Here is a 24,628-nt window from a genome sequence, read left to right as displayed (position 1 = left end):
CACTTCCTTTTTAGACCTTCATGGGAGCAGTGCCAAGGCATTGTGGATGTAATGTATTAGCCCAGACTGAATTAATTTTATGAGTTTCCTATCCATGATGCCACGATTCCTTGAGCAACCCCATTCCTACTCTCCCCTCCCCACTTGTCAAGTGTATTTCTGTTTTGTTTTGTTTTTTGGGGTTTTTTTTGTAAGCAGAGACGTGGCATAGAAGAATGTGTGTCGCGCCACGAAAAAAAATATGGATACTGCGAGGCCTGGTGGATTTCGGTTAAACGAAACCGTGACTGATCCGAGTTGGATGTCTCGTGACTGTGTGCAGCCAGTGACCGCATCCAGAGGCTTTCATAACAGGATATATACAGGAATCTAATCCTGAAATCATGGGAACATTTTTGTCCACATATGTTGTTACCACTCAAACATGTACACATCTCCATGATAGTGTGTGGCATTGTTTTCCCTACAAAGATGTTTATCCTCTCATGTGCTACCATGCTTCCCTCTCACTCTCTCTCTCTCTCTCTCTGTATCTGTGTGTGTGTGGGTTTTTGTTTTGTATTGTTTTGTTTTGTTTTTGTTTGTTTTTGTTTGTTTTTGTTTTGTTTTCTTTGCTCCAGGTATATCTTCCCAGTGCTCAACATTAGCTGTGGCCCAGGGGCCACTAAAAATTCGTGATGGGCTACCAAATTTGCCACTTTTCTTTCTTTTTTTTTTTTTAATTACCAATATTGGTAATGCAGCTTATATGGTGCTGTGGCCTTATTGCTGGGGAATTACAGTCCAAGTACCTCGAGTATACTAGCACTGAGAAATTTTTCTCCATTTGATTGATCGTTTGCTCATTGAAGTAGCTGACATTACAGAGCGAAATGTGAAAAATCATGCATGCGGTTTTTCTATGATTTAGCTACCTTGAAAAATATTTTTGACTATGTTACAAAAGAGAAGTTATATTGAGGGTACTGAAATAAAAAAACTATATTATATATCTTTCAATAGAAGGAAAGGTAAACTGTACTGGTGCTACATGGTTTTGAAATACCTCAGCATTAGAGAAGTGTCTGTGTGTCTTTGCGTGTGTACACGTATACAAAGTGTTGTATACAACTGTATGTGTGCTGACTGTATACATTGTATACAAAGTTTATAGTGAAGGAAACATGAATACTTTATATCTTGTCACTGTACTATGATTTTTACAGGGTGGAAAAATTTTGGATTTGCAAACAACGTCAGTCTGAAAACATCTCATAAAGTAGTAGAATACATAAAATGCATATTCATGTGTTATTTACAGTTTGTAATCTTTGCAAACTTGTGAATGTGTGCAACCAGAATGTGATTACGGATTGTTCTTCTTCTTTTCCTATGTAAGAAATCATGTCTCATCCACTTGTAGATATATTTCTTGGCAGTGTAAATGCATTGTTCCACTCTCCTTTGAACATGTGTGTTTTGATGTAAATACAGTGGCGTTTTGAATATGGTCGGTTTAACCCTAAAAAGACTGGGGGGGCCTAAAAGGCCCCCCCCCTCGACATTTCGCGCGATTACTCTGCAACACGCAATGCTCTCGCCGCGATGTTCTATGACTTTTTTCTTTCGAGTTTTCCGCACATTTTGACACCAAATTTGTGACACCCGGGGGTACGGTTCTGAAGTTACATAACTTTTTGTACATGCACGTGAGGCCGAAAATGGCTCAAAAAATGTGATTTTGTGTACAAAGTCAATGCAAATTGAGTTCTTTCACATGGTTCATATAAATATGCTTATTTTTCCTCTCAATTGCTAAGATTAATTTGTTTTAGGAGTATTATGCTTCAAAAAGTGTCTGCCACAAATTTTGTTTAAAAAAACAACAAAAACAAAAGGTCGAAAAAACAAAGAAATACATAAGAAATTCATAAAACAATAAAATAAATAAGAAATTAATTTTGATACCGAATTTTTTTTCAAGTACATTTGCTAAGAATGCCACAAAGAATAATTAGACCAAAAATGAACACTTTTGGAGTTTTATTTAGTGATTTAGATCAAAGAGTCTGATTTCTTGCATGAATTAGCATAATTAATCAAAATAAAGTAAAAGAAGATTATTTAGTAAAATTTGAATATACGATCTTGTAGATTGCATCGCACACTACCATTGTGCAAATTTCCGCGGCGATCGCGCGATCCACGGCCGAGAGCTTAAGGGGGGCCCTTTAGGCCCCCCCCCCCCCCAGTCTTTCGAGCTACCAAAATAGCCCAGTCTTTTTAGGGTTAAGAGACAAATGCCTCTCAGCGACCAGCTACCCACCTTCCTGTCATTCCTCCCCTTTCTGCCTCCCAGTGTGCACCCAGCTCCTGATGTCGCCGCGGCCGCACGAGGAGATCATCACCCAGTACCTCCAGCTCCTGGACAAGTGCTACAACCACGAGGCGTTCACTGCCGCCCAGAAGAGCAAGCTGCTCTCGTGGCGGAAGAACTGCCAAAAGTTCAGCCCGCACCCCTACACGCGCAAAGCCTCCTTGGACAGCAAACAACAGCGCAAGTAAGTAGCATTTTTGGAAGTTGTAGTAGTTAATGTGTGCTATGTGTTATTATTTTTGCAGTGACTGCCACAAAAGCACAAAATGACATACATATACATTGTACTTGACAGCAAGTAAACAAAGTGTTCTCTATAACAACAACTGACAAATTCTGTACTTTTTTCTATCTGCTGTATTTCCAAGTCTTGTGTTTAATTTTTTTTAATTTGTTGCTCATATTGATTTTCTTATTTTTGACCTACACTTTTCATGAACATACAGTGAAACATTGTCGTACAGAGGTCAGACACAACAAAGCCCTCTTATAACGAGGTGATTTTGCAGCCCCAACTCTCTCTGTTTCATTGTTTTTATACCCAGATATAGTGAGAAACCTGACATAACAAGTTGATTGTCATGGTTTTTTATATCCTTGTTACAACGAGATTCCCCTGTACTATGATATCCTAGATATCCACTAATTTATTGTTGGCTGCATGATTCATGCCCGTTCTTGTATTTTTCCTGGGTCAGCAGCATTTTACCAAACAATGACTTGGATGACTTTGTCTTTCAAAATAAGCTCAAGGTGAATTGTGAAACATAGTTAGTGTCTTGTCACGTGCGGTCTTGTAAGTTGTTCCTCCCCGAAAGTAAAAATTGCGTGCTCTGTCCTTTCTGTGATGATTGTCACTCATTCAGACTAGTACACACACACACACACACACACACACACACACACACACACACACACACACATTCAGTACACACTTCACAATACAAAATTATGAGGTAATGCGCACTTTGATGAGGAAGTTGCAAATAAAACAAATTCTCAACTTGTGAGTCATGTGGACATGTTCACCATCATGTACTGATGCATTACAAATTCTACCATGAGGATTTTATTTTAGTCACAAAAGTCTGTGACAGATGATAGTGTTGTATTTTTAGATATGTATTTATTTCTATGTTTTCTTTGTTTCTCAAGTAAATTGGTCTGTGCTGAAATGTCAGAGCATTGGTGCGCTTAACCTTGATAGTGCACAGGGTATCCATAGTCTTGATGATTTAATAAAATTGACACCAAAAAGGGGGGAAAAATGCTCTGTACTATTCGTTTTTGTTGTACAGTGTATGTTATATTTTAGGTTTCATTTAGCAAACTTACGAATAGTTGCTCACTGACATTGCATCAACAGCTTTGTGTCAAGAGAGACAGGTTCTTATGTCAGCAACTGTAATACAGTATACACTAATGTATGATTGGCATTATTATAGACATGAAAGTGAGAGAGATACTACAGCTTTTTGCATCTGTGTCATATAGTGCATATTATGCACATTTTGTGCATTGACGGTGTTGATAGAAAGGTTTTGGAGGTGGAAAGTTTCGTTGGGTGGAAGAGATAATTGTACAAACAGGAAACAGTGCAGCATTCATTCTATTCTGGAAATGTTAGTCATTGAGATCCTGTAGTGGGTTGCCATTTGCTCTCAAGGTAAATCATCAAAAGTTTTACCAAAACCATTTTGATATTGTTGGATGAGGCTGCAGTGATGACCCTAAGGGTGAAGCAGATTGAAAATTCATTGTTCCAGTATTTAACCACACTGTCACAGAATGTGTAAAGTTAAAGGTTAAAGACCCCCAAATAAGAGAAGCCATATTAGTAATAGAATTAATAGTAGAACACTTACACGTTGCATTCATGTCAGGATCACGGTAGGTTATATTTTGGCATATTGTTAGATTCGCAAATAGTACCCGACTCGCAAAATTCACAAAAATAAAACCCCCACAAAATATATGACATATATGTGGGACTGTATTGGATGCTTATTAGTAGTTATTGTGTTAGGTTGAAGTTGCATTAACTCAAAGAATTGCATTTCCATCGTGAAAAAACAAAAAGGGGATGGAAACAAAAGAACATGAGTCTCACTGACAACTGTGAGATTCATGACACATAGGCAATGTACCAGTACTAAAGATAGCATTTTCTCTTACTGCAGCTGGAGCCACTACCCAACAGCCTTCCGTGAGCACACTACCCCAAGCTCAGGGGTGGCCGTCGGTGTGCGGAGACCGGTCGGCGGGCAGCCGTACGGCCAACTGACACAGCCCCACCTCAACCCCTTACTGTCCATGAACAGCCTGTGCAGCACTAGCCCTGTCTACAGGCAAACCCCTGGCAGCAACATGTATCTCCACCACAGACAGGTATGGAACAGGGAGGGGGCGGGGAGGAGGGGGGGGGGGGGGGTCAGTCAAAACAGAAGGGAGAAATGGTCTTCTTCTAGCCAGGTGCCAAGGCCAATGTTTGTTTTCAAGTGAGGTGTGCCCGAGTTCAATTCCCTGACAAAATGAGACCAGCCATGATGCCATAGATTCAATTAACTGTGCTGCAGTCACGGTGGAGACTGTACCCATTTCGGTGATGTGTACAGATTCTGCGGATGCTAGGCTCACAGGCTCACAACTTTTCCATTACAGTGGTCACTGCTTAATCGGGAGGGGTCGGGAGACAAGTTTTTCTCCGATTTAAGCAGGGCTCCCGCTCAAGCAATGGCTGATATTGGCTCATGCAAACCACACAACATGAAGCCCAGTATGTGGACATTACACAAAACCATTTACAGGTTTTAAACCCACTGATATCCACAGCAATAAGCACACAATATCATGGGCTATGACACGCAGACACAAAACGCGGGCAAAAAGGACACAGAAGTCTGATTGATGCATTACCTAAACAAATCTTCATATTGATTCACAAAGTAACCGTTTTCAGAGTTCACAGTACATTATATGAAGTAACGATGCCTATGACCCTGCCAATGCAGAGAAAGAGGCAGCACTGCCAACTTGAACATGTTTCAGTCACACCATTCAAGGTAAAGCAACATGCACATTATGGCACTTAATGAGTAACAAAGACATTTTTCCCATATTCAACCTGCCTTCTTACGCTGTCTGTCACACACCCCCGTTCACAAACACACGCACACTGCACATACAGATGCACAAAGAGGTAGAGTATGGGCCGCGTGTGGGTAAGGTGACTCTCCATTCTTGCACTGAAGGGGTGGTATAAAGTGGAAGTACATTCGAGAATAGATGCTGACGATGCTCGATATGACCACCAGCACTAGGTCCTACTGTGCATGATTAGACTGTGCAATCGGCAAAATCTATCTGGGGTTGGTTTGAAAATAACTATTCTGGTAGAGAAATGAAATTTCTATTATTATTTCTAAGTACTTACTTTCATTTTTAGACATTAGTGATGGACAAAGGAAGTGTTTCAGCCAAAATTTGTCCAGATTACAGCAGTGAAAAGGTTTCCAATTAAGCGGTGACATGTAAAAAGTTGTTACTTTGAATTTTTGTTTTATGTGAGCTACCTGCTAAAGTACATATATTCCAATGCCTCCCGTGCTTTGATTTCTGGGATGAATGGCAACAAACTTCTTTTTAGCTTAGATTTGTCCATCATGGCCAAAGAATGAATGGCCCAAAATAAAAAAATTAAGAAAGGGGGGGGGGGGAGGGGGAGAAGGAAGAAATGGAGAAGCAGAACAAGAAAATTTGATAGACTTTTGCTTCAACAGAAGACAATCTAAGAAGCTTTCCTGGGTTGGCAAGGTATAAGGTAGGGGTTTGTGTGTGTGTTCGTGTGTTTTGTAAGTACAGCTTTTGAGCAAATTTATATTTTCTTCGCTTATCCTAGACAGGTGAGTGTGGGCTTGTGTGGTGAGTAACCAGAGGTTAGAACTTGAACAAGTGTGTTCTGCCCCGTGGATTAGTCAAGGGACCAAAACCAGCGCCATTTCCTTCAGTTACCAGGGTTTAGATGGGCGCACCTGCCAAAACCTCTTTGCCATTAAATGATATGAAGAGTCACTCTTATTTCCAAACAAGGAAAAAAAAAATCATGAGAGGGGAGTCCATCACTTAGGATCATACCCCTTCAACAAATTAAGGTTCCAAATTGCAAAATGTAATATTCCGCAGTCATTATTACTCTATTATCCAGTGATTCTGAGGTCAAGGGAAGACAATTATTCAGTAGCATGAATCAACTTTGAAAAATCCAGACTGTAGAAATTTAAGCATGAACAGCCAGAACTGGAATAGTTCCTTAAAGGGAAGATAAACCCCAAGAACAATGTGGATTGAGTGAAAGCAGCAACATTATTAGAACACATCAGTGAAAGTTTGAAGAAAATCGGACAATCGATGCAAAAGTTATGAATTTTTAAAGTTTTGATGTTGGAACCGCTGGATGAGGAGACTACTGGAGGTTATGACGTATGAGTGGACAACAATACCAAGAAAATATAAAGAAAAAACTACAAAAATCAATTTTTCATGAAAATTACAAATTCCATCAACTTGATATTGACATATGTTAAGGGTAGCAATTATTCCCCCTGCTTTCTGAAAGCGGTTGGTCCACTGCTCTTTCATAATTCTAGAAAAGTGAATTTTTGTTGAATTTCCTTTATATTTTCTTTGTATTGTTGTCCACTCATACATCATATCCTCTAGTAGTCTCCTCATCCAGCGGTTCCAACACCAAAACTTTAAAAATTCATAACTTTTGCATCGATTGTCCGATTTTCCTCAAACTTTCACTGATGTGTTCTACTAATGTTGCTGCTTTCACTCAATCCACATTGCTCTTTGGGTTTACCTTCCCTTTAATGATTTACTGCTTACAACATATTTTTCATGGATTTTTGTTTTCTTATTCTAGTTGCCTAATATTCACAAAATTTACATCACAAAATGTTGCATCCCCTGACATGTAGGTAATGTTTATTGTCTTTAGGTGGGAAGTATCGATGACAGTATCTACTCTTTTAAGATGTTTCTTTCTTTTTTTTGGGGGGGGGGGGTATGCTGATTGCTAGCAGTCTTCTCCATATTCTTATTATTGGCTGCTTTCAATGCTTTTATGCCTTGAGAATCTATCAGTTGTATTTGTGAAAATCATAACTCTCTCATAATATCCATTTCGCAGTGTGATCATCATTTGTTTGGGTCTTTTATTTTGTGTGTATGTCCATATGTAATGTCTTTCAAGCATCATATTCTGCAAATCCCATCAGAAGTGCTGATAGTGATTTGCAAACCAGGATTTTGACACCCCTAGTGACCTCGTGTAGTACAGACATGTAATAGTGAGAAGTGGTCCAAGCATCAACATGCGGCTTTAGTAATAAGAGGTTTCATGGGCGTTTTAAACTGGGCTGTCATTTAATGTGCAGACCAATGATGCAAAACAAAGCCGTACTTCCTCATTTTAGGAGAAGGTCAGCGTCCACAAGAAACTTGCCAGCTTTGTTTGCAAACTTACTTGCGATTGCAGGGTCGCATGTTTTGCTAAAAGAACGCATACGTGTACATGGTTGTGCTGGAACTGACAGTCATGTAACCTACTCAGTATTCAAGATCAGACATCTTGTAAATACTTGCATCTATCAGTGTCAGAGAAAGAAGACTGTTTGGATGTTGTGATCCAAAGTGGATTACATCATGGCTGCTGTGAAGTAAAGAGAATAAAATCTACGCAAAGAAAGAGAATCCTGCTTATGGAGGGAACAGACCCGAGTTAAATGATGACCAAAACTTTGAATGCTTTTCAGAAAATACAGTTTGATCTCTCTTTATTCTGTCTGTGTTTTTATTGCTGTGTATTCAGATTTAGGTTGTTGCAACCTCTCTTTGGCAGTTGCTCTGATAAAGTTTATATGAAATGGGGGGAAAAAAAACCATCAAGACAGTCATACAGCAGAGATAACTCTAACATGATTTTGGCCAAGCATTTCTCAGTAGTGCTGCCTAACAGAAAATGAAGTAGTCTGAGTGCGTCCTTGTATTATCCTCTTATTGGGGTCCAAGCCCCACTTGATTACCATCAAGGCTGCCTCATTCGCCACATCTCAGCCGCAAGTAGCCCCAGGCAACTCTTGTTGATGACAAACAGGTGACATTGGCAGTCACATGACTTCCGTGGGCTGTCATGTGACAAGCGTGTCTCTCCAAGATGGAGGAGCTGCCCACGTGGCATGAGTCATGGCAGCAGGGCGGGGCGGCGCTTCCTTAGCTCAGGGAGGGTCTGCCATGTATGGAGAGGTTTCACTGTTGAAAGTACTAGATTCCTTGGAAAGGGGTGTTCAAAGGGGTTCTTTGAAGAGCAAGAGTGCCTTTTGCATCATTTACCTAAGACATTGTGTGCCACGATTGCACACCCTACTTGATGGACAGCTTGCCAACTTTGCATATTTTACTCAAACACACAGCTGTGCACAAACCGATCGATAAATCACAATATGCCACCGTACATTGAGAGCATCACTTGCGATTCTATTCCTCACACATAAAGCTTGTGGTGTGTGGTGACTGAATACAGTGTAGCATTGTTTCACAGGGATTTTTCAAGTAGATTCTTATTTTCTGTTGAAGTTGTGTCTTCAAAAAGTCATGCCTCCTCCAAGACCTATTCCTGAAAGTGTGTGCAATCATGACGAAGGTTACAATTTTGTGTGCCTGTTTTAGGGTTAGGTTTTGAATACAGGCCATTTGCAAGAAATATAGCCATAACTTTGTCAGAAAATTCACATTGCAGCAAAGCTTGCAATTTTGTCCACAACTTTGCTGTACTGCATTTCTAGCATAAACACTTCAAAAAAAAGTCATTAATTGCGGTCTCAGAATAGTGTTGGTGTGGCACACATGGCACATAGAGCCATCATGTAGGAGGCCATTTATCCATAAGTGCTGGAAGATACATAAAATGTTCATAAGGATAGAAAGAAATCCCTAGGACTATTCTTTTCTCATATCAAGTAAGCAGTGGCTGTCTATACATTCAGCTGTATCATACATGTAACAGTCAGATATGATACGCTGCCCTCTAGCAAATTTTGTCTTCAAAGTTGAGAAATTTTTGAAGAGGACTACTTCCCTTTTTATATTTTTGCTGTCAAACCTCTGATGAATATGAACCTCTGCCACATCTTCCTCACTACTATTTTGTTCTCAGCTGAAATGTGGCAATCCTCTGACAATGGTACCTGGTGCTTCCATTGTACATGTACCTTACAAAATACAAGGTACAAGTGTATATTGTTGAATCGTTGAAATGATTAGTCTTTGATTATCATGTAATCTGTGATGGCTAGACTTTGAACCTAGCTCATCAGCATTTAATATCCTGGTTGATAAATTTTCAGGAATAATTGTGGTTCAGGTAATAACAAATTTGCAATCAATTGTGGGGTGCCACTATTGTCTTGTGTGTACAGTGATAATTATTTGACAGAGCCTTTGCTGATGCAACAACAGATTAGCCTTTCTCCATCAAGACCCACCCCCCCCCCCCCCCCCCATCACCACCACTTTAGGAAACTAGATTGCTATAATATATTTTCCTAAACATGTGGGAGAGAGGGCAATCACTGAGACAATGTGGAGCAGGTGTTGTTTGGACTTTCCACTACTTTTTCAGGTTATTTAAGGAAAAAAAAAAGAGGAAGGGAAAAAAAGGAATGACAAGATGGATTTGTCATTGCTTTGTTTATGGCTAGGAAGAAAAAATGACTTATCACCTCTGAGGATGCTGGAAATTGTGGTTTGGAATGACAAATGGTGCGTGAGGTTTTGGGTTGTCAACCAACAAAGTTGCCTTGAGGTTGCCTCCAGTTTGCAAGATCCAACGCCATTTGAATTTAAAGAAAAGCCCCCCAGCCCCAGAGAGTACATTTTGTTGTTGTTGCAATTTCTTCATCAGGATTAATTCATTAGTCTGCAAGATCTGCAGAAGTTTAAATAGTTTACCAAGCACTTCACAACACTGTGACATGTGATGGTGTCAGTATTGTAAATATAGGACAAACAGGCATCTTGCCATCACTTGTTCATGTCTGCTCATTGTAGCCTTGAGAACTTAAAGCCAAGGTTTTCAATGTGTTGTTTATTTCTGCCACTCATTTTTGCTGACTTTCCAAAAACAAACACAAGATTTCAGGGGAAAACTAGCCCTTCAGAGCATGTTTTGGCATTATTGTTGTTGCTATTGTTTTATGCATTAGGATGAGGGTGGGAGAGGTGAATTATTTTTAGGGTATGATGGCTGAATTTCTATAGTCATAAATTCATAATGGTATATATTTTTGTCTGTACATGAAAAATAAAGTATGCTTCAGAGAAGCATTATAATTATCGCCTCACAAGAAAGAGAAATGGCGTGAAAGAAGGATTTGATCGGACTAGGGGACAGTCCACATTTTCTTAAAGCAGGGGATGGTACCACTGTGAACTCAGATGACTATGTATGACAGGAAGCCAACAGGGGGCCACCTTCTATATTTGAGGGTGAAACGGGAAGTGGGCCTTACGATGTACGGCCGGCACATGATCGGCGTACTCCACGGGTCATCAAACTTTTTTTTTTCCCCTGTGGTGTTGCATGGAAGTGGAACTTGGTTGGTGGCTTTCAGTGATGAGTATCTCGCCGATTTCCTCTTTGTTTATGAAGTAGGGGTTGCAATATGAGTAATGATGCCCATTTATGTCCGATCTGTGTCAGTTCCTTTGGTGCTAGCAAAAGGCTTCAATCCCATCCACATTTCCGTGGGTTGAGATTGTCGGCTTGCTGGTAGCCTGCAAATTTCCCTGTTCCTGGAATAATGACAGTCTTGGTGTATCTATATCTGAAGGGGTGTGTGTGGGTAAATCACGACCAAAATAATGTAATGTACACATATAAAGATTGACCACTTTCCTGCAGTTGTAAACACATTCATTATGTTGATGCTGTATGACAATGCAAGTTTTTAAAAGTAGAATGAAGTGAAATAGAAAGTGGGAGATGGGGGATGGGTATCTATCTCTCATCTCATTTGGACTCTTTTGTAAAAGAATTGCCCACAGAAACATACTTCAATGACTTGAAACATGAATCTTATGCAGTGATGAGTCTTATAGAGATGAAGGAATGAGATTAGAGGTGGAATTTATGGATACAGTTCTGACCTTTGTGGCTAACGTGAAGTCACTGACTTTTGATAACGTTTCTTGGAGGGATATGATCCCTTTTCCCTGTCTCTGATGTTGCTGATATAAAAACATATGATTGCAAATTGCATGGAACAAAAGAAGTATAAAGGGATGAATGAGATCCAGGGATTTTTTACAATGTTGGGGTCTTCCCAAGATGGCTCGTTTGGCGATGATATACGTGATAGGTATTTTTGTGCACTTCCTAACATTTCAGTAGCTCGTGTATAACCATAGAGCTATTGTGTAAAAAGACAAACAAGCGAAAAGTTGTTTTTTCCTATAGATGTGAATTTCACTTTCCATACTTTCCCTGCTCTGTCAAAATACAAGTCTATTTCTTTAAACAGAGAGACATTTATTTTCATAAAGTTCTGTTCTGCGAAATGTACATTCTTTGAATTTTTAATTGCTTTTGCTTTCTTTTCTTTGAATCTAACAGGAAAAATAAGACATTAGTATGCAATTAATCACTTTCAGATGCTAGATTTGTTTTTCATGTTGTTTCACTTTGATCTGTCATTTTGATTATTTATCTAATATTCAGAAGAGACTGTTTTTTCTCTTTTTTTCCTTTTTTCTCTATCTATCTATCTTGTCTATCTATCTATGTATCCATTGATCTGTTATGAGGTGTATTTGATATCTTTGTTGAGTTTATCAAATTGATTCAATACATGTGTATTCATGTCTTATGAATCTCATAAATATCATGTGTAGTCTAAGCAGGAAAGGTCATGGCAAGAAGACTGCATGAAGACGAATGATTATAAACATGACACTTTTAATAGCAAGGAAACAAGCTTGCATAGTCATCAGTCCCAGACAAATGTAGAATAGCTCTTTTGTAGCTGGCATAATCTCCATCTCACTTTTTTTTTTCTTTCTTTCATAGTGACTTTCTTAGAGCATATGATTCAAAATGCAGCAGACTTGCACAAATAACATTCATAGGAGGTGTGTCAGAAATTTGGAAGTTTTTCACCTCCAAAATGAGGTACGCGGGTGTTGCATTTCTAGACGACAAAGCTAGGCTGTAACCAGGAATTCCGAGAATCATAGAATCCTGAGACTTTACAATACTCGTCTGACAGTGGTCAATAAATCACCCTCTTCAACATTATGATAGTATCTTACCTGTTAAGATTATGTTATAGTGCAAGAATGTCTACAAAAAGGTTTACAAGGTACTGTCAGCCACGGGAGTAAGTATAGCAAATATATATTCATGGCTTTGCCCAATTTCCAGTGTACAAAAATTGTGTACCTGCAAGCCCGTCCCTCAAAAAATGGTTGTCTTTTTTCTTCTATTCTGTTTGTATAGTCCCTCGGAGGCAATGCCCACTCCATGGTGCAGCGAACCAAGTCGGCGCCCAACCGACGGTCATCCCAGCCTACTCCGCCCACCTATTCACCCCAGCACCCACCCCTGACCAGGGTGGAGACACCCCTCCACAGCCTAGGAGAGCCCGACATCACCGACAGACTGGAGAGGTTATGCAGGAGTGTCACCGAGCACGCCCTAGGAGGTACGAGGAGGCCCCTTTGCTATTCCCCTTTAATTCATTCCACTTTTAGCTGTTGTCCATTAAAGTGTTGTCTGTCAGGATCAGTCCTTGATATAGACGAAAAGTTCATAAGGTTATATATTAAACGCTACTTATGTAGCATCACAAAAGTAGTGCAGTCGTCTTCCTTTCAATTGAAATGAAGACTAATGTCATTACATTTGATAGATTATAATTTCCTGCATGTAATGAGAAAAATTAAGCTTATTATTCTTCTCAATGCAACAGAAGGCACCTGATGTAAGATTTCTGAAGACTTTTAGCAAATGTAAGTCCTCATTGCAAAACAAGAAAAGGTTTTGGGGCATGCCATTTTCTTCAGCCACGATACGTCATCGAGGAAGTGTGAATGACAACTATGCTGGATTGCACACCTACATGTATCAACAAAAGAATACATATTGCCAGAATGTAGGAGCAAGATTATTGTGTAGTGGGATGCTGGAGTGGAAATCTACAATTCCAAGAAAACTACATGGAGAATGCAAAGAAGAAGAAAAGAGACGCGATACTTGAAAATGAATCAGTCATACTTTTCATGCGTGAAAAGGATAGTGTGAAAGAAAAGTGAAACAGGGTGATGAATGGGATTGGTAAAGCAGTGTGTGGGTGAAGATGAATAAGTTCTTACAAATAAAGCAGAGACGCTAACGAAGTTTTGTTTCTGTTTCAATGGGTCAAAATCCCCAGAACCTCTGCCAAATTTACCTTTCTTCCACAGGAAAACATTATATTTGTAAGGAGACAGGGAAATAGGAGACAAAATATTTCTCCTTGACCGAATCTCAGCACTCTGCTGCTGGAATGTAATTACAACAAGATGACCATAATTGTTCAACATACTTGTCCATATGTTTGTGTTTCAAGGAGCTACAATGTCTTCAACAAAGTGTTTAATTATGTTTTATGTTTTATCAGTGCATAGTCTAGAATATATTGCATGAGACTAAGCAGTCATACTATAACATCTAACAAACATCTCTGTAAACTGCACACAGCATATATTTTACAAGTCATTTTTTACAAATTGTGACTTCCCAACAATTTCGTGAGTGGTTAAATTCACAATCATGGAGTACAGTTAGTATTGTAATGACTTGAGAAATGCATGTCGCGTTAGACGCATTTATGGCGGGATTAGAGTTAATAATTTCCCTTGCTGTTGAATTATGAATAGCATTCAACACACAAAATTCGCAAAAATTGAAACTTCGCAAAATATGTGGCGTATCATACATGTGATCGAGTGCCCTCTGTGCATTCAGGTTGCCTTGAGAGGAATAATGTAAAGCTGTTGCAAAAATCCTACGTAGACTGTAACAAAAAGGGGAAATGAAAATTATAAGCTGATTATAAGAGGAGTTGATAGATTGTCAGATTCCTGTCACTACCTGAAACACTTGATGCGTTATTCCTTGGTGCATGCAAAAGGATGTTAAACAGAAGTTTTGATTTCTGTTGAAAGGTATTGCAAATTGTCAGATCAATGTATTTTGTGATGATTGTATATCAGATTTATATAGGGCAGTGTGAGGTAGGTTTTAGTTTGGGCTGTCTACAAATGGACAATCTTGTGTCGGTCCATGATGCCAGCCCAGCCTTGCCCTTCCCTACCCCCCCCCCCCAACCTATTGTTATACCCCCGCCAAACGAAGTTTGAAGGGGGTATATAGGAATCAGCGGACGGTCGGGCGGTCGGTCGGGCAGTCGGTCGGGCGGGCGGTCGGGCGGTCGGTCGGGCGGTCGGTCCGTTGCAAATCTTGCGTCGCGAACTACTTCCTCAGTTTTCAACCGATTCCCATAAAACTTGGCACAGATGTGTGCCTTGGGTTGTAGATGTGCAAGACGTATTTTTTGACAGTACCCAAAAGTACGTTGCCATGGTAACGGCATATTATGGGCAAAAATGGGTACAAATCTTGCGTCGCGAACTCCTCCCACAATTTTTGATCAATTTTTATGAAATTAGGTACAGATGTTCATCTGAATATGTTAATGTGCAAGACACATATTTCTGCAGTGGCAAAAAGTGCGTTGCCATGGTAACGGCATGTTATTGGTAAAATATAGGGCAAAATGCTTCATGGCAAAACTGCTTCATCAGTGTTCTTCCAATTCTCATGGAATTCATATTGAATGTTTGTCTTAGGATATAGGTCAGCATGACACATTTTTTGACAGTGACAAAAAGTATGTTGCCATGGTAACAGCTCACATATTATGAGCCAAAATGATGGAAAATTTTGTGTTGCAAACTACTTCCTCAGTTTTTGCCCAATTTCCATGAAACTTGGTACAGATGTGTGCCTTTGGTTGTAGATGTGCAAGACGCATTTTTTGACAGTACCCGAAAGTACGTTGCCATGGTAACAGCATATTAATGGCAGAAGATCAAGGAAAGATCTTGCGGATTTAACTACTTCCTCAGTTTTTTGACCAAAGCTTATGAAATGTGGCACACACCTTGATCTTGGTGGGAAGATGTGGAAGACATATTTTTCGGACGTGTCGGAAGCTGCGTTGCCATGGTAACGACATATAAATGGCAGAAGATCAAGGAAAGATCTTGCGGATTGAACTACTTCCTCTGTATTTGACTGAAGCTCATGAAATGTGGCACACACATAGGTCTTGGTGGGAAGATGTGCAAGACATATTTTTCGGACGTGTCGGATGCTGCGTTGCCATGGTAACGGCATTTAAATGGCAGAAGATCAAGGAAAGATCTTGCGGATTGAACTACTTCCTCTGTATTTGACTGAAGCTCATGAAATGTGGCACACACATAGGTCTTGGTGGGAAGATGTGCAAGACATATTTTTTGGACGTGTCGGAAGCTGCGTTGCCATGGTAACGGCATATTAATGGCGGAAGATCAAGGAAAGATCTTGTGGATTGAACTACTTCCTCAGTTTTTGACAAAAGCTTATGAAATGTGGCACACACAATAGTCTTGGTGGGAAGATGTGCAAGACATATTTTTCGGACGTGTCGGATGCTGCGTTGCCATGGTAACGGCATTTAATGGCAGAAGATCAAGGAAAGATCATTCCTTGGGTAAGACTGTCGTCACGGGGCGGGGGTATTAATCACCTTAAGTGATATTTCTAGTTTGGCGACTGTTCTTCTGGGGGTTTTTCAAAGCCTGAGATAATCTTGCAATTTGATATTCTGTCGATTGATGTGCAGACAAAGCTTACAGTAGAGCAACCAGTCTCCTACTTATCATTATGTGTCTCACTCCTTGTGTTATTGCTCTCTCTCTCTCTCTTCCTTTCTGTTTTTTGTCTATCATCCATCTCCCTAACAGATGAAGCGGAGCACAATGGAGACATAACCAGACATTGATGCAGCCCCTGAGTACCCCATGGTGTGCTGTGGGAGCAGAGGACAGACAGAGTAGCAAAGATATTGCCAAATGAAATGAAACATTGTGTAACGAAAAAAAAAAAAATGTGATTAAGACAAAGAATGACATATAAGGAAACCACTATGCAAGGAAGGGCTGCAGTACCCTTCTGGTATCATACGGCCCCCCCTCGCTTTATTTTTGTTCATTTCCGTTTTGAACTTGTGTGAAACCTTTGGCTGCCTGCTGAGGATGTGAAAGTGGGAGCAAAAGGGGGAAATGACAGAGAAGTGGAGAGGGCCATGCTGATGTGTGCTATACAGACTGGAACATCAGCGTGCTCTGCCATTAGAAGTTAGCAGCCACACGAACACACCACGGCTTTTGACGACTGTATCAGGACCCAGCCTGCACTCTTCAAGGCAGAGCATGCGGTAGATGGCCATCACCCTGTACAACACGCAACGTTTCCACTCGAGAAAAATGGCAAAATGCATAGCACAGGCATTCTATGTCTCTTTCCTAGCTTTTAGTGGTATAAATGACAACAAATGATGCTTAAATGGCTGCTGTATCAGTGCATGCCTGTAGAATCATTTGCAGTTACAAAGTAGAACCAGAGTATACATTTCAAGACCTTGCGCTTTCACTGGCATGAGAAACGTCGCCCTGTCTAATTGATGTATAGCAGTCACTGTCGGTATTTGCAACTATTAGAGAGTATGCAATGTCTGCAATTCAAGCCATGGTGTCGGCAATCATGTACAATTGAGAAGATGGCAAGGTGTGTGTCCTGCCTCACATAGCAACAAAAATGTTATATAAGCACAGTAGTCAAGGTAGTCTGTTTGCAACTCAAATGGGTCACTAAATTTTAATACTAGTGAAGCCGCTCTGTTTAAGTATGCCATCAATTTGACAAAGACACAATTTTCGTAAATAAGTGTTTGCAAGAGGGTACACATTTCACACTGGCAGTAGCATAGAAGATATTGCACAGCGTTGCATGTGTGACTGTGTTGAGGAGAATGGAAACAAATCAGGCTGCAAGTTCATGGTTGCCATCTCTACCTACTTGTCTCGCATATTCTATGTAGAGTGTGATATTCCCAACCATATATCCAGTCCCATCAGAAGAGTGTAATCCCCTTACTACTCTATTCCACTGTGTAACGCTTGCCATACGCCATGTACAAGTGACAATATATAATGACCTTTATACGTACCTGCAGCAGAATACCCTGACGTGACATGTCACACACAAGTGTGGGCAGGCAGGTTTGAGGAAGGGAATGTTCTTGGCTTGAGGTGGCAGATGCTGCGGGCAGCGGGCAGCGGGCTGGCAGAGGAGGTGGTCGTGCAGATGGTCATCACATTATGCAGCTACAGCACAAGGCAAACCAAAGAACACATACTGCTGCAAGGAGATGGGGGAGGGGTGGGGGAAGAGAATGTCACTCTGTATTGTTTAGCGCGCATAGACAATGGAAGAAGAAGAGACAGTTGTTAGATGCTGCAGACAGGGACTGACTGTCAATATCCAAGAAAGAACTTGGACAACGTGGAAAATATCTGTGTGTTGTATCAAGTCAGAGTCTCACAGAAACTACTTTTTTCTGGGGCTTGACCAGCCTTTTACTTTGCTTTGTTTTGATTTTAGACTAATGTGATAACAGGATTAGTCATATATTTGTGACACAATATCCTGTATTATGAAAAAAAAAAAAAGAGGAAGGGGAAATACATATGAAAGAGAAGCGGGTTATTCTCACTTTATTTTTATGCCAGTTTAGTGTATGATAGAAACAAATAGAATGTGTTGCAAGAAGAAGCTGAATTTTGTTTTTTAGGTGATATCACAAGAATTTGTTCTGTCAATTTCCTTTCATAGGGAGGAAGAGGAATGAGAAGAGCAAAGCTGCTCAAATGAGCGAGTTTCAGATAATGTTCTCAATGTATGCTCCAGTGGAATCAAATATTTTAGCATTATGTGTATGTGATGTAGTCTGGGTCACAGTAAGGCGGTGCCATACTCGGAACGAGTACGGAAGACTGTGTGTCTTTTAGATTGAGTGTCCACGTGATGAGCAGTGCATTTGAACCAGCATGCAGATATTTTGGTGCATTTGGTGTATGTCTTTGTATTTTTTTTTTAAATCTCTGTCTGCTTTTCTGTCCCACCATACTCGTAACTTCTATTCTTTGACTTTTTGTTCAACTGTTCACATTTACATAATGAATTGCAGGCTGGCCATATTACATTATTTGGCGGACAGATATTAAAATGGTGCTTAAGTATTATTGTATCATTTTGTATATTTTTCCCTTTTAGACTTAAACTTCTTTACAGTAGTTTTTTAACATGCTTTGCTGTTTGACACAGCTACATGTGACTAGATTCCTGTATTTTCTCATAATGCAAACACATTTATTGTAAAGACTTATGTAGAAAACTAAGACACGTATGATATATTTGAACGGCAGGCCCATTTTTTGTTCAAATATTTCTTTTTTTCTTTACATCAAATTATATGTGAAGGGTTTTGCATTCATGCTGTATAACATAAGTCAATCTCTGGTGAGTGTGCGAAGTTTAATGGAAGTTGCAAAGTTTTCTCACCATTCAGTGTTGTGCCCAATCACATCTCCTAAGCATCGACAGGATGTTGAACTCATCCAGGGGGTGAACATAATGTGATTGAAACATGAGGAGCATTAAAAAGAAAGAAGTTAGCTCATGTCCAATATCTGACACAGAGAAAGATTTGTGAGGGCTTGCGCGTGTTTTTGCCACTCATTCATACAGAGATTGGCTTATCGGTATGCCCCTTGTGCGTTTCATTTCTCTACTCTCTGATTATGCCATGAGCACAGGCCGCAAGCGCAGGCCGTTTTAATGGAATTTCAAGGCAAAAAAAAAAAAAAAAAAACTCCTTTTGCGTGGATCATGTTCGTGATGTACAACAGATGCCTTTATGATTTGTGTTTGGTGATTTTTCATTTGATATTTAATGTGTGCTTATATCTGCATTGCTGGGCAATGCTACAGTGCATCGTATCACATGGAACTGAGTATAGTTAAGGTGACTTCTCATCATTTCTTTGTATCTATCTAGCTATCTCTCTCTCCTGTCTAATTGTATGAGAAAAGACAAATCAGTTTCTGTCATTTGTATATCATTTGTATAGAATAGTCTAATTTTAGTCAGATTGTTATTTATCTTAAACTAGAAATAAATGAGCACTTATAGGGAATGACAAATATAAAGGGGGAATAAAAGTGAAGCGGATATCTGGTTATGAGGGTGGTTACTTATCGTATTGACATACTGTTTCAACTCCCGAGAGCTACTAACTTAAAATGAAATGCATATCTGCTACGTCTGTCAGTGAAATCAATTACATGATTGGTGTACCAAATTGAAAATTGAAAACATGCAATATGGAGTTGCAAACTCGTACACCCAAAAATACGGCCCCTCTTATTCTGTGTTGACACACCAGATGTTTGTTTGACGCTATTATGACCATAGCTCATGGTTGTGATGAGGGGTAGTTTATGTATGATATGTGTTTCTTTGTGCAGCTTCTTTCAGGTCTGGTCGTAGATAAATCAGGGATGTGTGCCCTTGGTTATTGTTAGGTTGTGGAGGGGGATGCATTAGTAATGGTACATGAGCTAAAGTCAGAGGGCCCCATTTCATGAATTAGATGTTGTTTAGATGTAGTGTCTTTATTCTCTATTGTCATACCACTGTTGGGGCGACAAAACCTTGTATCCCAAATATGACAAATGTTTGGGAGAGTGATAAAACGTGGCCACCAAAGCATTGTAACAAATAGGATTGCCTTTCCTGTGACATGGCCTGGTGGCTTCAGTTTTGGGTTAGACAGCTAGGATTTGGACAGGACATCACTTAACTGATTATCTGACAGTTAAGCAAAGAAGGTGATTTTGACCAAAATTTGAGATGTAAGGTTTTGTCACCCCGGCGATGATATGCTCAGGTGATGTGGGATTTATCAGTAGAAGTCAAAGTGTTTCTACAGAATTAAACTTGAAGTGTCTACAGTTCTGTTTGGGGTAATTGCTCTTTCATATCCAGGTTGATAGATGCCAACCTACTGTAGAGGAATCGAGTGGGATGTAGCTGTGCTACTGCTGTATATGTTTCCAAGAGGTGCAAGAATTGGCCTGCCCCCAATGGGGATGAGGTCATGGTATTTCATCCGTGGCAGGGTGTCGGTGGGAGCTTTTCAAGTTTTATCTTGGAGGATACCAGACTGGATGGGGGGGGGGGGGGGGGATGGGAGTTATGCTGTTTAAATAGATGGATGTAAACAGCCGCTACAGGAGTTGGTCAACACTGTAGCATAACATCTAGGTCAAAACCCAGGACTTTAGGTATATTAATGCTGTAACATGGCTGCCAGAGCCTATGCCACCCCCACCCCCAGAAAAAAATAACTGAATTAAAAGCAAACAAAACTAGAAGAAGAAGAAGAAAAAAAAAAAGCAAGTGTCTAACGTTAACAGATTCACATAAGATCACGCTCCGCACGTAGGTAAACCATGTTTGTGTCAAATCAATTACAAAAAACACCACTTTATAACTTTCACTTTTGTTGAGTAATGAAATGGAGGGCAAAGTGCAGATTGAAAAAGGAATTATCCATTTTTATCAGCATGCCTGTCTAGTATATTTAAAAGCAGTTCTCTCTTTAAGCTGATACTGCGTGCTGCTATTGAACATTAGAATGATTCATTTTTGTTCGTGATACAAATTTAGAGAAGACACACAAAGGCATCTTTAACTGCACTGTAAAGCTGTACATGTCTGTTTAAAAGAGTCCAGTTTGGTTCATAGTTGTAAGGAAAGTGCCCCATATTGAGTAACTTTTTCTTTGCTGAAATTGCTGAAAATCGAACCCCACCCCCTTACTCTGACCGCAATCTCGAAGAAAAACATGTTATGTTAGTTGACTCCCTGTATTTTTTTTTTTTTTTTTGGGGGGGGGGGGGGGGCGCAGCGGGTTGTGACCAATGCATAATTGTAATAGAACACACTATCCGAACGGCTGAAAAATTGTACTGAAGGCACTGCCCCCTGCAATGCTGATTGATATGTTTGTAGAGCAGTGTGCTGGCAAAATTTCTCCTCCCACACGTCACTAGTAGAACAGGGTGCTTAGTCTGATGCGAATTGTATGCACATAGATAATACAGGTTTAATATGAGACTGGTGTGGTATGGACTCCTCGTAGCTTTCTTTGGTGTACTGCACAATGGGTTTGCGACATGTTAAAAGTAGTGCATGCAGATTTAGACTGCATTATATTTTATGTGGTAATATAACTCAGGCTTAAAGCTCTGCTGTAGATGATGCAAAATGTTCGCAGTCACTGCAGTGTCACTGCGCAAGGTGGCAAGACTAGCAGATTGGAAACGAAGAAAAGAACAGGTGAGAGTAAAATTCTGGGCCCGTCGTTTGGTTAGAGGGAAGGAACGTTTATGCTGGCAGTAATGTGCTGCATGTGTCTGATGCAGAACCAAGCTGTCGGCGAAGGTTTGATCTGGTCATTGGTAGTAAAGTGTAGCAGTGTCTTCCCAGCTAGGCCATATCATTTGATATTTCTCTGATGGCGGTAAAACAAATGGTAAAGCTTGTAAGGACATTCCATGTTGCTAGTCGAGCGAGCTCCATTTGGCACCTCAAGCTGTTATGCCATGTGTGCTCAGGTAGCCCTTAGTTGTCAAAGTTCTTTGAAAAAAAAAACATAGCTGCAAAATGCAGGTCATAAACCATTTGCATTAATAAATAGCATAGCCTCTAGCAGATATCTGGCACATCGACATGAAAATCTTACCGAAGATTGGACACTGTACAAGTTAGAATTGCATGTGTTTTTGTGAATAGATGTGTTAGGTCAACACTGTGTAATCTAAATATTTCCTTGTATTTCTCTATATTTATATCACTTGTGAAAGGAAAGTACAGTTGTATGTACTGTTATTGTTTTCCACTTGTTGTTAATCTTCTCCCCGTATGCTCACTTTTGTTGTTGTACATCATAATGGTGTAGCTATGCCAGAATTAAAGCATAATTTATATGAATACTAGCATGAACAATTTACTTGTTTGTATTCGCTATTCACTTTCACCTGTTCATTTAGGTAAATAGGCATGTGTACTGAAAGTAATTTGATGGTAGTGTATATCCATTGTACCTGCTGGAAGTAGCGAGATTGAAAAAGAAAGAAAAAAATCTTTATCTGAAATAAATGGTGAGGCAGCAAGGCTCTGCCAACAAATTTGTGATGAAATTATCACGTCATGTTTCTGCAGTGGTCTCTTGTTAGAAAGAAAAATTGATATGACAGACTCTTCGTTTAGCATAGTGATTTTTTCCCTCAAGTTCAAAGTGTTTTTTGTTTCATTGTTTTTGAAATCCTGATGAAAAGTATTGTTTTTTAAATACGCCAGTAATATCACTTGTTTCAAGGAGTCTGTCTCAACAAGAGCCCACTGTACAGTATACAAATTATAAGTAGTCTGCACTTGTACGAAAGGGGTAGGAAAATTTTTCCATAAACTTATGTATTTTTTGCTGCTAATCTGTGAGAATAGGGTCATGCCATCATAGTTCCAAGTACAGAATTTTTGTTCATTTGGAAAACAAATGTGGGAAACGCAAGCCTGTTTTCTGTTTCTCAATGCCTCTCTACTGAGTCTGTAACCATGAGAATGTCTTGATTTCATCATCTGCAGGAGTCAGTGAAGAATTGAATACTCCACAGTTCTGGAGGCAACATGAACTTGATTGCATGGGATTTGCCCTCCCCGTGTGTACCCAGAAGTAACTTCTCATTTCGAACAGCGAGGACTGTATGTTTGTTTGCAATTTTATGGATGTGTGTACTTCAATGAGATATGCACCATTATTTTTGTCAGAAAAGATTATACATTGTTATAACATTGCATCTGGGATGCTTCATATATGGTGATATTGACTTTTCTTGAAGATGTTTTAGAGAATATAGTTGTGTCTAGAAGACAAGCCTCATGGTGGAAAAACAAATGTAAATAATTTATTTTATCAGATGAATGGCTTTAATGAGAACTCAGAAAAGACAACCACAGGAAAAAAAAAAAAGAACTGCTTCCCTGCAGTTTGTATTTTATGACTTACTGTTTCTAAAACTCTGATATACCTTTGTGTGTAGCTGCACACACTACTTAGGGCTGGAGCTTACCATGCATGACTGTATGAGGAAGGCATGGCTTATAAACAGTATATATTGCTTGTGTGTATTCATATGAAAACGAAACAAAAAAATATATGATTTGCAGGTTTGTAATTTGGATGAAGGTGGATCCTTGACAAATAAAATACATAACTGCAGCATAAAAAGTGCAAGTTGTTCTGGCTTTTGTCTTCATGTGTGATACAAGCGTACAAACCCGAGATATTTTGGAAACGTGATGTGACTTCCTAGTTTACTGTATACATTGTACATGTATATGTCATATAGTGACAAAACGAAGAATACGCATCAACCATATTCAGTAGAAAACCCAGTGATTTTCCACCTTGGAGATGATGCAGATAGTCTTCAATAGGTGAAAAACTCTTCACACATTCTTCACTTTCAACTCTAATAACTTTTGAAAGTATAATGCTACCCTCTTTCAGGGTTAGTATTGGTCATGAATACAATGAGCTAATGGAGTGTGCAAGATTTCAGCTTAATCTGATAATTCCTTCACTGTGGATGCTAGAAAGTTTAACATCCTGTCTTTTGTCCCGTACATTGCACGGAGCTCAGCGTGGTGAGAGTATTAAAGGGATCGTGTAGTTTTGGTTAAGACTTAACTTCAGGTTTTTATCATTTTGGGGGGAGATAGTGAGAAACCTCTTATGAAATATGAAAGAGCATGTAATTCCATGAGGATTTCAGCGTTTATTTGATGAAAATAGATTTTGAAATGGCTGAGATATCCAAAACGGAGTGATCCTAATAAAGTGTGGGACCCACATTTTATTACGATCGTTTTGTTTTACTTTGTTTTTGGATGTTTCAGCTATCCAGACCCGATTTTCATCATATAAACTTTGAAT

At 39.6% G+C, this 24,628-nt stretch overlaps 1 protein-coding gene across 2 annotated transcripts in view; it reads left to right on the top strand.

The window, feature by feature from the left end:
- LOC139718250 (protein Smaug homolog 1-like) overlaps positions 1-18,704 on the top strand; it is a 63,363-nt gene extending 44,659 nt beyond the window's left edge. For both annotated transcript variants that reach the window (XM_071629731.1, XM_071629730.1), the window contains exons 8-11: positions 2,339-2,540; positions 4,537-4,744; positions 12,915-13,119; positions 16,469-18,704. In XM_071629731.1, coding sequence (XP_071485832.1) covers positions 2,339-2,540; positions 4,537-4,744; positions 12,915-13,119; positions 16,469-16,506 — 653 coding nt within the window. In that variant the 3' untranslated portion in view covers positions 16,507-18,704. The remainder of the gene's footprint in view (positions 1-2,338; positions 2,541-4,536; positions 4,745-12,914; positions 13,120-16,468) is intronic.
- Positions 18,705-24,628: the final 5,924 nt, after the last annotated feature.

The sequence above is a fragment of the Diadema antillarum genome, unplaced genomic scaffold (genome assembly GCF_040938485.1).
Source record: "Diadema antillarum isolate AM-2024a unplaced genomic scaffold, OU_Dant_1.0 scf00000091, whole genome shotgun sequence".
Classification (NCBI taxonomy): domain Eukaryota; kingdom Metazoa; phylum Echinodermata; class Echinoidea; order Diadematoida; family Diadematidae; genus Diadema; species Diadema antillarum.
The sequence above is the reverse complement of the archived record's forward strand: the minus strand, read 5'-3'. Positions and strand labels throughout refer to the sequence as shown.